The 13,273-nt window shown below is 41.1% G+C and overlaps 1 protein-coding gene across 1 annotated transcript in view; it reads right to left on the bottom strand.

Annotated features, from left to right (window-relative positions):
• Obi1 (ORC ubiquitin ligase 1) overlaps window positions 1-9,147 on the bottom strand; it is a 53,716-nt gene extending 44,569 nt beyond the window's left edge. Inside the window, exon 1 of the mRNA XM_021182114.3 lies at window positions 9,028-9,147. Coding sequence (XP_021037773.1) covers window positions 9,028-9,099 — 72 coding nt within the window. The 5' untranslated portion in view covers window positions 9,100-9,147. The remainder of the gene's footprint in view (window positions 1-9,027) is intronic.
• Window positions 9,148-13,273: the final 4,126 nt, after the last annotated feature.

The raw sequence follows: 13,273 nt of genomic DNA on the forward strand, positions 1-13,273 counted from the left end.
GGCAGGTTCTCCTACTTTCCCCAAACTCCCCGGATTATACATCCTTCTCTGGGGACACAAGGTTCAGTCTGAAGACTGTTTCCCAAATGCAATGGGTAAAGGGAGATGGAAGGATGTGGATGCTTGAGTTTTTGGCTGGAGCATCAAAGATTTCTGAATCTACAGGAGTGAAAGGCATACAGGTGGGCCCAGGCTTGGAGCTATCAACTCCAGGATTATTCTCATTTGAAGAAACTGCTACACAACAAAAGGAAATACCAGTCAAGAAGATGTAACAATTTTAAATATATATGCACAGATTGTATTGAACAAATACTTCAGAGTTAAACTACATCATCAATCAAGCTGAATAAATACCTAAAAATATGCCATCTAATAGAAACAGAATGCGTATTATTCTCAGTTCATGTAACCATCGCTAAAATAGATGACATTCTAGGTCACAGAGAAAAATTTAATGTGAAACAACATAAACAATCTCTCGAGTCTCATCAGGCAACAGTGAACTAAAACTAGACATCAAAGACAACGGAAGCTAAAGAAACTACACAAAATTGGAGATTGAAATATACATTCTTGATGACCAGTGGGTCACTAAGGAATCAACATGAATATTTAAAATTTTTATAAAAGCAAATGAGAATTAAAAAAACCCAACTTCCTAGAACTTGTTATATAATCAAGTAACATAACTTCCTAAGATCAAAGTTTACAGCTATGAGTGCTTACTCTGGAAAAGAAATATTAAATAAATAACATAATGATGTACATTGAGTCATAAAAATGATATCAACAACTTAAACAGATCCCTATCAACTGAGACTAGAGCAGTAATTAAAAGCTTCACAAAGACATGAGTATCTGGGAGTACTGGTTGGTTCATATTGTTGTTCCACCTATAGGGTTGCAGACCCCTTCAGCTCCTTTGGTACTTTATCTAGCTCCTTCATTGGGGGCCCTGTGTTCCACTCAATAAATGACTGTGAGCATCCACTTCTGTATTTGTCAGGCACTGGCATAGCCTCACAAGAGATACCTATATCAGGGTCCTATCAGCAAAATCTTGTTGGCATATGCAATAGTGTCTGGCTTTGGTGGTTGTGTCTCTAGCTGTATATGTAGCAGAGGATGCCTAGTTGGTGGTCAATGGGAGGAGAGACCCTTGGTCTTGGGAAGATTATATGCCCCAGTACAGGGGAATGCCAGGTCCAGGAAGCGGGAGTAGGTGGGTTGGGGAGCAGGGTGGGGGCAGGGAGTTAGTATAGGGGACTTTTGGAAAGGAAACTAGGAAATGGGATAGCATTTGAAATGTAAATGAAGAAAATTAAAAAAAACAAATAACAACAACAACAATAAAAAACTTCACAAAGTAAAATCCCAGAAATAACAGACTTACTGCAGGTTCTGCCAAAGCTCACTTTACACCACTACAGTTAGAAAGTGAAGGGACATCAAACTCCTCCTATGACGATAGCATTACCACAGTGCCAAAACAGGCTATGACACAGAAGAGAAAAGAAGGCCAGGCAGGAAGACTGCCGCTATAAAGACAAAGCTCCTCTCTGTAAATCTAGCTCAAGAACAGTAAGGAAGCACATCAGATAGTCTGCATAGCAGGTGTTCCACTGCGATTCATGACAACAGCAAAATCACAACAGCAATTTTAAAATGATAAAGTAGCAATGAGATTATTTTATGGTGGGGTATCCTCACAGCACAAGGAACTATATTAAAGGGTCACAGCCTTAGGAGGGTTGTGAATCACTGCTCTATATGACAGAGTACGAGGGTCGTAAGTCCAGTTCTGGGAGCCAGACTTCTGAAGGCATGGACTTTACACAGGATGCACGGACAAGCAAAACATCCAGACACATACATTTAGAAAAAAATTTTAAAACACATTAAAAAGATCATATATCATCACCAAGTTGATCTCAGCCTAGGGAGGGAAAGCTTGATCAATATATACAATAAATGTAAGAGATTAAGTTAAAGACTTAAAAAAAAAAAAAGAACAAAACATGATCACATAAAAAAAAACATGAAAAAAAAAAAACTTGACAAAGTTCACTATCCCTTCACAATAAAAGTGACAAACAATTCAAGATCATAAACCTATGCATAAAGTTATAGGCAATATGTATTAAGTGAGGAAAAGCTGAAATCATTTCCTCCAAAATCATGAAGGAGACAAAAGTGCCCACTGTGTCCCCTCTTACTATACTGCTTACAGGTCTCAATTAGAGCAGTGAGATGTCCTCTAAGAAGAGCACAGCTCACAGCATCCCTGTGAGCACATCATGTGGTCCTCTAGGAAGAGCACAGCTCACAGCATCCCTGTGTGCACATCATGTGGTCCTCTAGGAAGAGCACAGCTCATAGCATCCCTGTGTGCACATCATGTGGTCCTCTAGGAAGAGCACAGCTCACAGCATCCCTGTGAGCATATCATGTGATCCTCTAGGAAAAGCACAGCTCACAGCATCCCTGTGAGCACATCATGTGATCCTCTAGGAAAAGCACAGCTCAGAGCATCACTATGTGAAGATCTTGTGGTCCTAGATCTAAAAGACTTTACAGACTCCACTAGAAGATTCTTAGTTCCAATAAACACCCTCATCAAGTAAACAGGACACAAAATCAACATATGCTAATCAGTAGAATTCTTATACAATAATAATGAACTTTGCCAGGAAAGAAATCAGGAGAAATCTTATTCACAGTAGCTTCAAAAATAAAATAAAATACCTCAGAGTAAATCTAACCATGAAGGTGTTAGGTCACAATGAGAACTTGAAGATATAAATGAAATAAATTATAGAAGACACTAGATAAAGGTAGATCACGCATGTTAATGGTCAGGAAGAACACTGAAAATGGTTAAATTATAGAAAGGAATCTAAAATTTCAATGCAATCTCCATCAAAATATCAACATTTTCCACAAAAGTAAGAACGAACAATCTGGAGCTACAGAGACGGTTCAGCAGTTAAGCAAACATAGAGATCTTGCAAAGGATCATGGTTCACTTTCCAATACCCACATCATGTAGCTCATAGCTGTAACTCCAGCCCTAGGGGAATCAATACCTTCTTCAGGACTCCATGGGTATCAGGTCTAACATATGTACAGCCCTCACAAATATTCACATCATTTTTTTAAACCTTAAAATTCACTTGAAACCACAAAAGACCTTCAGTACTTAAGCAATCCTAAACAGAAAGAACAATGAAATATCATAATATCTGACTTTTCAAATTACACTAAAGAGTCATAGTAACAATAATTCTATTGTAGCGGCACAAAAGCACCCATCCAAACGACTGGCATAGGATAGAGAACCCATACAGCTGTAATTGTCTTTTTCTTTTTTTAATGTGTAACATAACCTTATTTATAATTATTCTTTAGGATAACATAATTTTAAAAACATACGTTCTTAAGTATTTGCCAACATCAAATATGAACTTTACTATGACTACTACAATAAAAGTTACTACAGTTCTAGTGCTGAGATGAAACACCACAACCAAGACAACTGAAAACATTTAACTGGGCGCTTCCTTACAGTTTCAGACGGTTATTCCACAAACATCATGGTGAAGAACATGATAAGGGCTTTTGAAACTTCTAAGTCTACCGCTATTGACAAGGCCACATTTCCTAATCTGCCACCTTATCTCCACAAAGGTGCCAAAAGCATACATACCCTGTGCTGGGAAAAGGGGATCTCCACATGGAGGTAAATCACACTAGACCTATAGTCCTACCCTTGCAAACGGCATCCTACTCAAAGTCAATCAGAGACATGAGAATGGAAAATGCTAGAGAAAAAAACTATAAGAAATATAGTTAAAATGTAGGCACAAATGATAATGAGAACCAGCCCTGAATAGCAAAGGAAATAATCATAGAGAGAAGAGACATTACAGAATGGAAAATATCTTTGCCAACTATACATCAGACCAGGCCTTAGGAGCCAGAACACATAAAGAACTACACACCCAAAAGCCAAATCATCCAGTCAGTGAATGGGCTAATAAACATGATAGTTCTTAAATAAAAATAGCCAGTGTATTCTTCAAAGTGTTCTACCTCCTAAGTCATCAGGGAAATGAAAACTAGAGCTGCCCTGAGTATCCACCTTATCAGAATGGCATCTCCAAGAGAATAAATGCCACAGACACTAGTGGTGACCTTTATTCACAGGTGGTGTATACATAACTGATAGCTACACCACAGAAGTTACTGTGTTGGTTCCTCAAAAAACTAAAATTAGAACTACCACTGGATACAGCAGGATTCTAAGAACACATACTACATACATACATATTTGCACATGCATATTTACTGTGGCAATATTCATAATAGTCAAGATATGGAACCAATTCAGATGTCTATCAACAGACAAATGCATAAATAGGATACTTATACAGAACAGAATTTTACTCAGTTATAGTAAAAAAATGAAGTCACATCTTGCAGCACAATACATGGAATTGGACATCATTATGCAAAGAGAAAGAAGCAAGAATCAAATACCAATTGTGTTCTTTTATATGTGTGGTCTACACAAATTATGTCTGTGTAGGTAATGAAAATAGAAAGGAGACAATGCAGAGTGGGGAAGATCTTAACAGGGAGGACAGCTTACAGAACACATACATACCCATGACACAAAAGCATAGGGATGGCCTGGGGAGAAGAGAGTTCATGGGAAATGAAGAAATACATATGAAATTATCACTTTGGATACTGTCTTAGCTTGAAGGAGAAATGTCCCCTGTAGGACCACGTAATTGAACACTCTGTCCCTGGTTATTGGCACTGTGTTTGGGGAACTTCTGTGTTAAAAGTTATGGAACCTTTAAGAAGAGCCTTGCTAAAGGAAATGCACGACTGGAGGCTGATTCTGAGAGTTTTTAGTCTTGCCCGACTTGCAGGTTACTCTCTTTGTTTCCAGTTTGGTCATGGTGTTTAGCACAGCCACAAAAAGGAACTAATACACAACTTGGTCCCAGGAGACACTGGTAAGATGCTATAAGCAAACATTAAAAGACCTTCCTAATATGAGCCTAGAAGACACCACAGGCAAGCGTAATGCGGACTGTGGAGGGCTGGCTCAAGAGATTTCAGAGAACAGGCCACTAAGAGCAGCCAGGCTAGACAGCATTCCTGGGATAATTTGGCCAACTACACCTGCCTTCTTCCCATGCCTTGAGAACTTGTCTAGGGATAAATAAAAAAGAAATTTCCCTGGCAGAGGGAGTTTCAAGATGGCATAGTAAGTCTATGGTATAGTTATTACTAATAACTCACAATTCTACAATAAAAAGAACAAGTGGGCACGAAGAAATTCTAAAAATGGATAGTTTAGAGGAAAAAGGTGACAGTCAAGGTTTGTGCTGAAAACAAGGCTGCAACTGTTAACTAGAACAGCAGCAAGAAGAGGCCTGCTCTGCACTGAAACAGTAAGGACAGAGCTCAGGGGCAGGAGCTACCTAGCCAAGCTTCCAACATAAAAAGGGAGAATGCCTAAGGGGTGGCTTCTCCTAGAGAACAACTGTGTCAACTAATGTGCTGCTAATGTGGTCAAGTGGGTTGAGCAGCTATCACAAGATGGCAGCCAAACTTGGTGGTGTCTTCTATGTGGCACTGCCTTTGGAGGCAGACAAAGATATGAGTAAGGGCTCACACACCCCTTCTATGATTTCAGTGAACCACTGAGGTCAGACAACACAGAGTAGGGAAGCTGAGAGGGCTAGAGGCTCTGAGAGCCCACTGTGGGTGAAGAACCTGAGATACTGGAAATGCCCAAACCACAAGACATCTGACGAGGAGCGCTGCATACAGGGAGTGGCCCAACCCCAAGAGAGGTTTATGTTGCAGGAAGCAAAGCTGGGGAGGTGAGCAATCTAAGCCCCTTGACACTGAACTCTCAGACACTGCACACAGAGCTATAAGACTGTGCCCTGCTGGGTTTTGGTGTAGTGTTTCCTCACTATGCTCCATTCCTCCCTTCTGGGAAGGGAACGTATAGTCTATTCTGCCTTATATTGGAAACATGTACTTTTTAAAGATTATTTTATACAGGGGTCACAGTTAAAAGATTACCTTGAGTCTCAGAAGAGACTTTAGATTTTTAAAACACTATCGAGATAGCAAAAATCCATTAAGACTTTAAAACTTGCAGTACACTCATTTGTGTTAGGACATGGCTTACTGAAGGCGAGGAGTGCAACGTGGGGGTTTGAATGAGCAAGGTCCCCATAAACTTGGGTATGTTGACAGTTGGTCTCAGGATAGCTACAGTATTTTGGGAAGATTTAAGATTTAAGGCTTTGAGAATGTATAGCATCCCTCACTTCCAATTCACCTTCTCTCTCTGCCTTCTGCTCCAGCCCCCACTGCCATTCCTCCTCCACCATTATGGACTCTCTTTCTGGAACCATAAGACAGCATAGTCTCTTTCCTCCCTTAGTCACTTTTGTTCCTGGTGTTTTTTTTTTAATCACAGCAACAAAAAGTAACTAATATAAATACTAACTTAAAAATAAGTTCTTTTGGGCTGGAGAGATGGCTCAGCAGGTAAGAGCACTGACTGCTTTTCAAGAGGTCCTGAGTTCAATTCCTAGCAACCACATGGTGGCTCACAACCAACAGTAATGGGATCTGAGGACATCTTCTGGTGTGTCTGAAGAGTGTGACAGTGCACTCACATAAGATAAATAAATAAATCTTAAAAAGAAAAGTCCTTTTATTTGACCATACTCAAAGTAATAAAACACAACGAATTCAGTACTCCTTCAGTTCTTGTCTACCCATGTTCCTTTACCCAGATCACACCAAACAAAATACGCAAACATGCAGAGGATTAAAAGTTCTAAGACACAAAAATAATCATAATTTGCGGAGATTATTAGTCTTTACAATGAAATTTCTCTCAAACGAGATTGCTAGAAATAAAACAGTCCTCCTAAAAACTAAAAAGGCAGGGTCACAACAGCAGAGGTTAGGTGCCATGTTAAAGAGGCATCTCCTCGGGGTGAGCAGGCTGAAGTACAAAGCATCATAAGATAATGTTTCCAAGATGGTGAAGAAGAGGAAGAGAAAGAGGAGTAGAGGGTCCTGTGCTCCTTACCCTGAATGCAGAGAAGGGGCAGTTTTTGGTACAAAGATTAACTCTACCATCTGTCTCTTTCCATCTCTTTTAATTACAGGGGCTTTTTGTGTAGCCTTGACTGCTCTGGAACTTGATCTGCAGACCAGGCTGGCACTGAACTCAGGGACGTGCTTGTCTCTGCTTTCCGAGTTTGGGATTAAAGGCACGTGCCAGCACACTCAGCTTCAGTTTTTCTATTTTGTCATTTTATCTCTTGTATGACCAAACCCTCTTCTTAAAATTGCAAGTGTATCTGAGAGGAGCCATGCTTAAAGTTCCTCTTTATCAACAGCACCATGGTCTTGGGCTCACCAATAGAGACTATATACTGGTTAAGGGAAGGTGGTGGCTCTTAGCTAGCAGCAGCTCTGGAGTCCACCAATCAGATGTTACTGGACTACCCCTGGGAGCAATCAAGAAACTCTCTATATGTTCTCAAATGTTCCTGGGGAAACAAAAATCTATCTCCACCCCACTGAGGACCACACAAATCCTTCTAATAAGTTAATGGGGTTGATAAAATGAAATATATTTTCAGCTGTGGAAACAATATACAGATTATAATTGGGAAAGCCTGAATTGTACTCAGCTAAAAAAGAAGTTCTAACCTGGAGCAAGGTTAATAAACAATAATCTTGCCATAGGTTTTTTTTTTACAAAGTATGTTTGTAAGAGGCAAGGGATGGCACTGATGGAATCTATGGGTATTAATAAAATGGAGATCAGATCTGCCAACAGCACAGCTCAAATAGCACTTTTGTGGAAGTGTTATTTCCACTTCAGCCTGCCAGAGATCAAGCAGGCCATTCTTTCTCACAACACATGTGCTGTTTCACTGGCCTTTTACTCAGACGCTAAGGTTAGACGTTACTTCCAGTCCTAACTTGCTTTTATTTATTGAATCTGGAAATCTATGTTGAACCTCCAACACCTAAAAGCAAGGGATCTCATTGGCTGGCACTCGTTTCTTATCTTTTTTTGTTTCCCTGATAAGCCTGGGGTTGTAAACTGCAGCCTACGTTCTCGGACACACTACATACAAAATAAATAAATAAATAAAATAAAATAAAAGCAATCCCGAGTGGAAAAGACTTGTATCAGTTCTTTTCTGTTCTTGAACCACGCGGTAAAGGCACGGAAAAAAAAAAAAAAAACAAAAAAACAAAAAAACAAAAAGAAAAGAAAAGAAAGAAAAAAACCCTGAATCTGAGGCACAAACGGAAATGAAAGGGAATACGAATGCGTGAGAACACTCAAAACTCCACTTCTAATACCAAACTACTTTCTCCAGATAGTTTCACAAACCCATGAGCACCTCTTGCCTCTTATGACTGACCCAGAGTTGAGAGCACGCTTCTCATTCTAAACAGCAAGAAGGGAGAGGGGGCACGTACCACCATTGACTTTCCTAATGGGAACACATGGCAAAGCCATCCTCCAGTCGAGGATAATAAAAGGGAAGGACTCTGAAAACCGATCGTGGCCCCCTAACCCTCCGAACAACCACACTGGGGCGGTTCAGGAGACCAGGGACCTCGGACAAGGCTCCTGGGAACCTGCCTCGGGCGCTGCACGCCGCACCGGCTGCAGAGGATGGAGGCTGCGGCGCCGGGACGCGGACCCGCTCTTCGCAGGCCGGCGGAAGCCGCCGCAGGCCGCCCAGGCCCGGGCGGGAGGCGCCGGGCGAGCCCACCGCTCCGGGTCGTCCCCGCGCCCCGAGGCCCGGCCTCCCGCCGCCGAGGAGCTCGCAGCTCAACCTGCCCAGGCATCGGGCGCCTCACGCCCCATCCCCGCCCAGCCCCGGGCCTCGCTCGGCTCCCGCGGGCAACCGGTCCTCAACCCCGTCTCCTAGCCGTACCCATTACCTTCCCCAAGCAAATGTGGCACGTGATGGGCAGAGTGAGGGACAATGTAACGTTCTGCACGGTCTGAGCCATGGCAGCGTTCAGAATCCCGCCAACACGGAAGTCCCGCCGACAGCAGCTCCTCGCCACGCTGGGAATGCGCGAGGCCGGCTACGGCGGCCTGGCAGGGCCACAGCGAGCCGGGGCGAGGGGACGGAAGCGCGCTTCGGAGACGCGCCGTCACCCCGGCATTTTCCCCATTTTAATTAAATAATAACACATCTCAAACGGGTCTCTGGGTCAGGAGCTGAAGATTTGCTGGGAATGGGAAGGAAGATGGTTTATGAGAGGGTTTGAGACTTCAAAACTTAAGAAAAGTGTAATTAGTGCAGGAAGAAGAGAATGCTATGGTATTTCGAGCTTACATCTTTCCCAAAAAATGGGGATGGGGAGATGGGCCTCAAGTCTTGAGATAATGGAGCCGTCAAACATTTAAAAATGTCAAAATGACAGTTCCTTCTTAGTTCCTTTCCTATTCCTAAAGCACTTAATTGGTTTAAAAGTAATGGTTTTCTTCATACAGAATCATCCAGAGTATCTGGGGAAATTTAATCTCCTTTCTCCTTGAAGACAAACATTCACTAGCCCTTCTGTGCTTTCCTAGCCAGGAGGTTTAAGGATTTTCCTCAGGGCCCTGATTCAGCCCAAAAGAGGAAACTGCAAACAGCGCAAGGCATTCAATACACAATGCACTCTAAAGACTTTGTTTTAGGTACAAGAAGGATGTGCACGGTGTTGTTGAACTTCAGGAGATAATTCCTGAAGTTACAAATTAGCACTTTCCCAGGATGACAAAAAGAAGGAAGGAAGGAAGGAAGGAAGGAAAGGAAAGGAAAGGAAAGGAAAGGAAAGGAAAGGAAAGGAAAGGAAAGGAAGAAAGAAAGAAAGAAAGAAAGAAAGAAAGAAAGAAAGAAAGAAAGAAAGAAAGAAAGAAAGGAAGGAAGAGAAAGATCTAAGTGTTTCCAAATGAAGATAAGATTTGGAATTTAACTGCAACTTAGTATAAAACCAGAAAGAGCTAAAGTGAGAAGTGATACAAGCTAAGGTAGTGTATGAGGCAGCAAAATTAGAAAGAGAAACTTTTGCTAATCTCTCTGTGAAAAAGGCAAAGAGAAGTTCCTGACTGATGAAGACATCCATGTTTTCCCAGTCATGGCCTTGGGCAGCATTTTAAACATCTGACTCAGTACCTTTCATGTATGCATGCATACATGTGTGAGTGTGTGCATGTGTGCGTGTGTGTGTGTGTGTGTGTGTGTGTGTTGTGTGAAATGAATGTGAAGGCTAGTCATCCTGGCTCTAAAATAACCAGACAATAATGCAATTGGAGAAGCTGGCAACTGGCACGGAGAAGGCCAAATCCAATTCACTAGTGGCAGCGAGAAGTATCCCAAAGAGCTCACTATCCTTGTCTCTATGTCAGAGGCTATCTTCAACTTGGAATTGGAGAAGCAGGCAAGACAGTCACTGACTCCCTGCATAGTGGACACTTCCAAATGATGCCAGGCTCTGGAACAATCTGCTTTTACAACCCTGTGGTTATATGAAAGCAAGGTCATAATTGTTCCAGGTCCAGAATTCACGAGTTTAGCAAATGTCTCTTTCACATTCCTAGCCTTGAAGGCCAGAACTGGAATGAGCATGCCTCGTGGTGTTTCAGGGCCTCCTCCTCCTCCAGCCTCTGAGTGGAGCAGAGGCTGAGAATGATCTGAGGTGACCTCCATCCTGAGACTAGACAGCAGGGGATAGATAAGTAGAAGGCACCTCCCTTTAAGAGTTCTACTTCTTTTTGTTTTGTTTTGTTTTGTTTTGTTTTGTTTTGTTTTGTTTTGTTTTGTTTTGTTTTTCGAGACAGGGTTTCTCTGTATAGCCCTGACTGTCCTGGAACTCACTTTGTAGACCAGGCTGGCCTCGAACTCAGAAATCCTCCTGCCTCTGCCTCCCGAGTGCTGGGATTAAAGGTGTGCGCCACCACGCCAGGCAAGAGTTCTACTTCTTACATTTACAGTTACAGTTCCCCATGTTGTGGTGACCCCCAATGATAAAATTACTTTTGTTGCTACTTCATAACTATAATTTTGATACTGTTAGAAATCCTAATGTAAATATCTGCCTTTTGGATGGGCATCGAATTGAGGATTCTCTTTTGTTGTTGTGTTTGTTTGTTTCTTTGTTTTGTTGTTGTTTTGTTTGAGGCAGGGTTTTTCAATGTAGCCCTCCCTGACTGTCCTGGAACTTACTTTGTAGATTAGGCTGGCCATGAAATCAGAGATCTGCCTGCCTCTGCCTCCCAAGTTCTGGGATTCTGGGATTGTACCACCACTACACAGAAGGAGAACCTAAGGTTTTGATGATTTATGACAATACCTAGTCTCAAAGATAAGTTTAAAAATAAAGCGTGTTTTAATTAGGATAGTAAGATCTAGATACTTCCTTCCCTTCGTCTTTGTTTTGTTGTTTGTTTGTTTGTTTTGAAGACAGGGTTTCTCTGTGAGGTCTTGGCTGTCCTGAAAGACTCCCCATTGACTAGGCTGGACTTGAACTCACAGACTTCCTCCTGCCTCTATCTCCTTACTGCTGAGATCAAAGGTATGCACCACCATGCCTGGGTACAATGTGTTCTTAATGGCCTTAAAAGGGACCCTGTGAACTGAAGAATTCAGTTACAAATGGTACCTGGAATAGGCAAATTAAGGCCCCTTGAATCTGTAGAATTACAAGGCAGTAGCAACCAGAAGGCTCTTTGGGGTAGTTATGAAGGCTTTGTCTTTCACAGATAAAGAAACTGAGGCTTGGTAACACAAAAGATAATGGTAGGATTGGAGTTAACTTCTAGCTCATACTTGAGGCTCTACGAGGCTGTTGGCTCAATGCCTTTGTGCAAGCCGAAGATGTATTATTATTAGTAAAGTAGTTCAGTAATAAAAAGTCAGTCATAATTGAATTTCTTTGCTACGAAAACCATCAAATAGCCCTGAAACACCTTTTACCCCTTGTTTAAATCCGATTCATTTTAATGATAAATTATTTAAAAGCAAGTTTTAAAAAAAATAAAATCTTAAGTGCTATTAAAAATTGATTAGAAATGCATTATTCTCTCATTGACCCAGTTTAGATTGTTTTTTAAGTTTGTTTTTTGGTCAAAGCTAATAAATTTGAGTAGATGTCTCAAATAGACAGATTGTAATCATTGGATCACCAGTCAATTAATCACAACTTCATAAATATTGACTTCATATTAAAGTTAGTTTCCATTCCTGAAAGACCATTTATCGTTTGTTTTACATGTATACACCCCACCTAGATTGTGGTGAAAGCTAAGAAAACTCTTAAAAATTATACTGAAAATTAATCAGAGGTTCTGGCCCAGTTGTTTAGGTGAAAGGATGAGAGGTTTCATCCTTTCAAAGGTTGGGGATTTTGAGCTAAGACATCCCAAGATGATGGCAGAAAAAAAGTATTTCTTATTGAAGCAGAAAGGTTGGGATGTTCTACAGTGTCTTCGTGTTTTACTTATGAATACACTGCTAAGTGTTTTCCACTTTCATTTCAAAAACCCATTCATGCCTTTGTTCATTCAGTGCCTGTTCCTTAGAAGTATGAAGAAAAGATAATTCAGAAAAAGTTCTCTCATAGAGCTTACAGTCTGTCCCAAATGTTGTCTGCATTGGCTCAAAGCAAAATCTGGCTCCTTGGGTAGCAATAGAAATTGTACATCAAGTTCAGATGTAAGCACAGCATCATGCCCACAGAACAAATAAGCATAAGGAGTTATTAATTTGTTCTCTCCACCAATATTTAAGTACTTTTATGTGCTAGGCACTTGTCTAATGGCTGGGTGTAAAACTGTGAATCAAACAAACAAGATCACTGGCATCATTTATCCACTGAACAAATATTTATTGATTATCAATAATGTGCCAGTCACTGGACAAGAAACGAGGCATTTTATGAAGCTGACAACCAAGTCTAGCATGCATATTGCATCCTAAAGGAGCTAGATCTTCAGTAATTTCTCTCCTGGATAATCTTATTGTTGGTTTGCTCCTGGCCATTGTGACATAGCAGGTTATAATGTTAAATATTTTAAAATGTTGCAAATTGGGTGATTGTTTTAAATTATGTCATTTTAAGAGAACATTTTATTTCCACCTGAGGCTAAATGTTGCTTCACGAATGTTTTTGAATGGTAGGAGATAAATGAAGG

This window comes from Mus caroli, unplaced genomic scaffold (assembly GCF_978045245.1).
Source record: "Mus caroli unplaced genomic scaffold, Mus_caroli_1 scaffold_12, whole genome shotgun sequence".
Classification (NCBI taxonomy): Eukaryota; Metazoa; Chordata; class Mammalia; order Rodentia; family Muridae; genus Mus; species Mus caroli.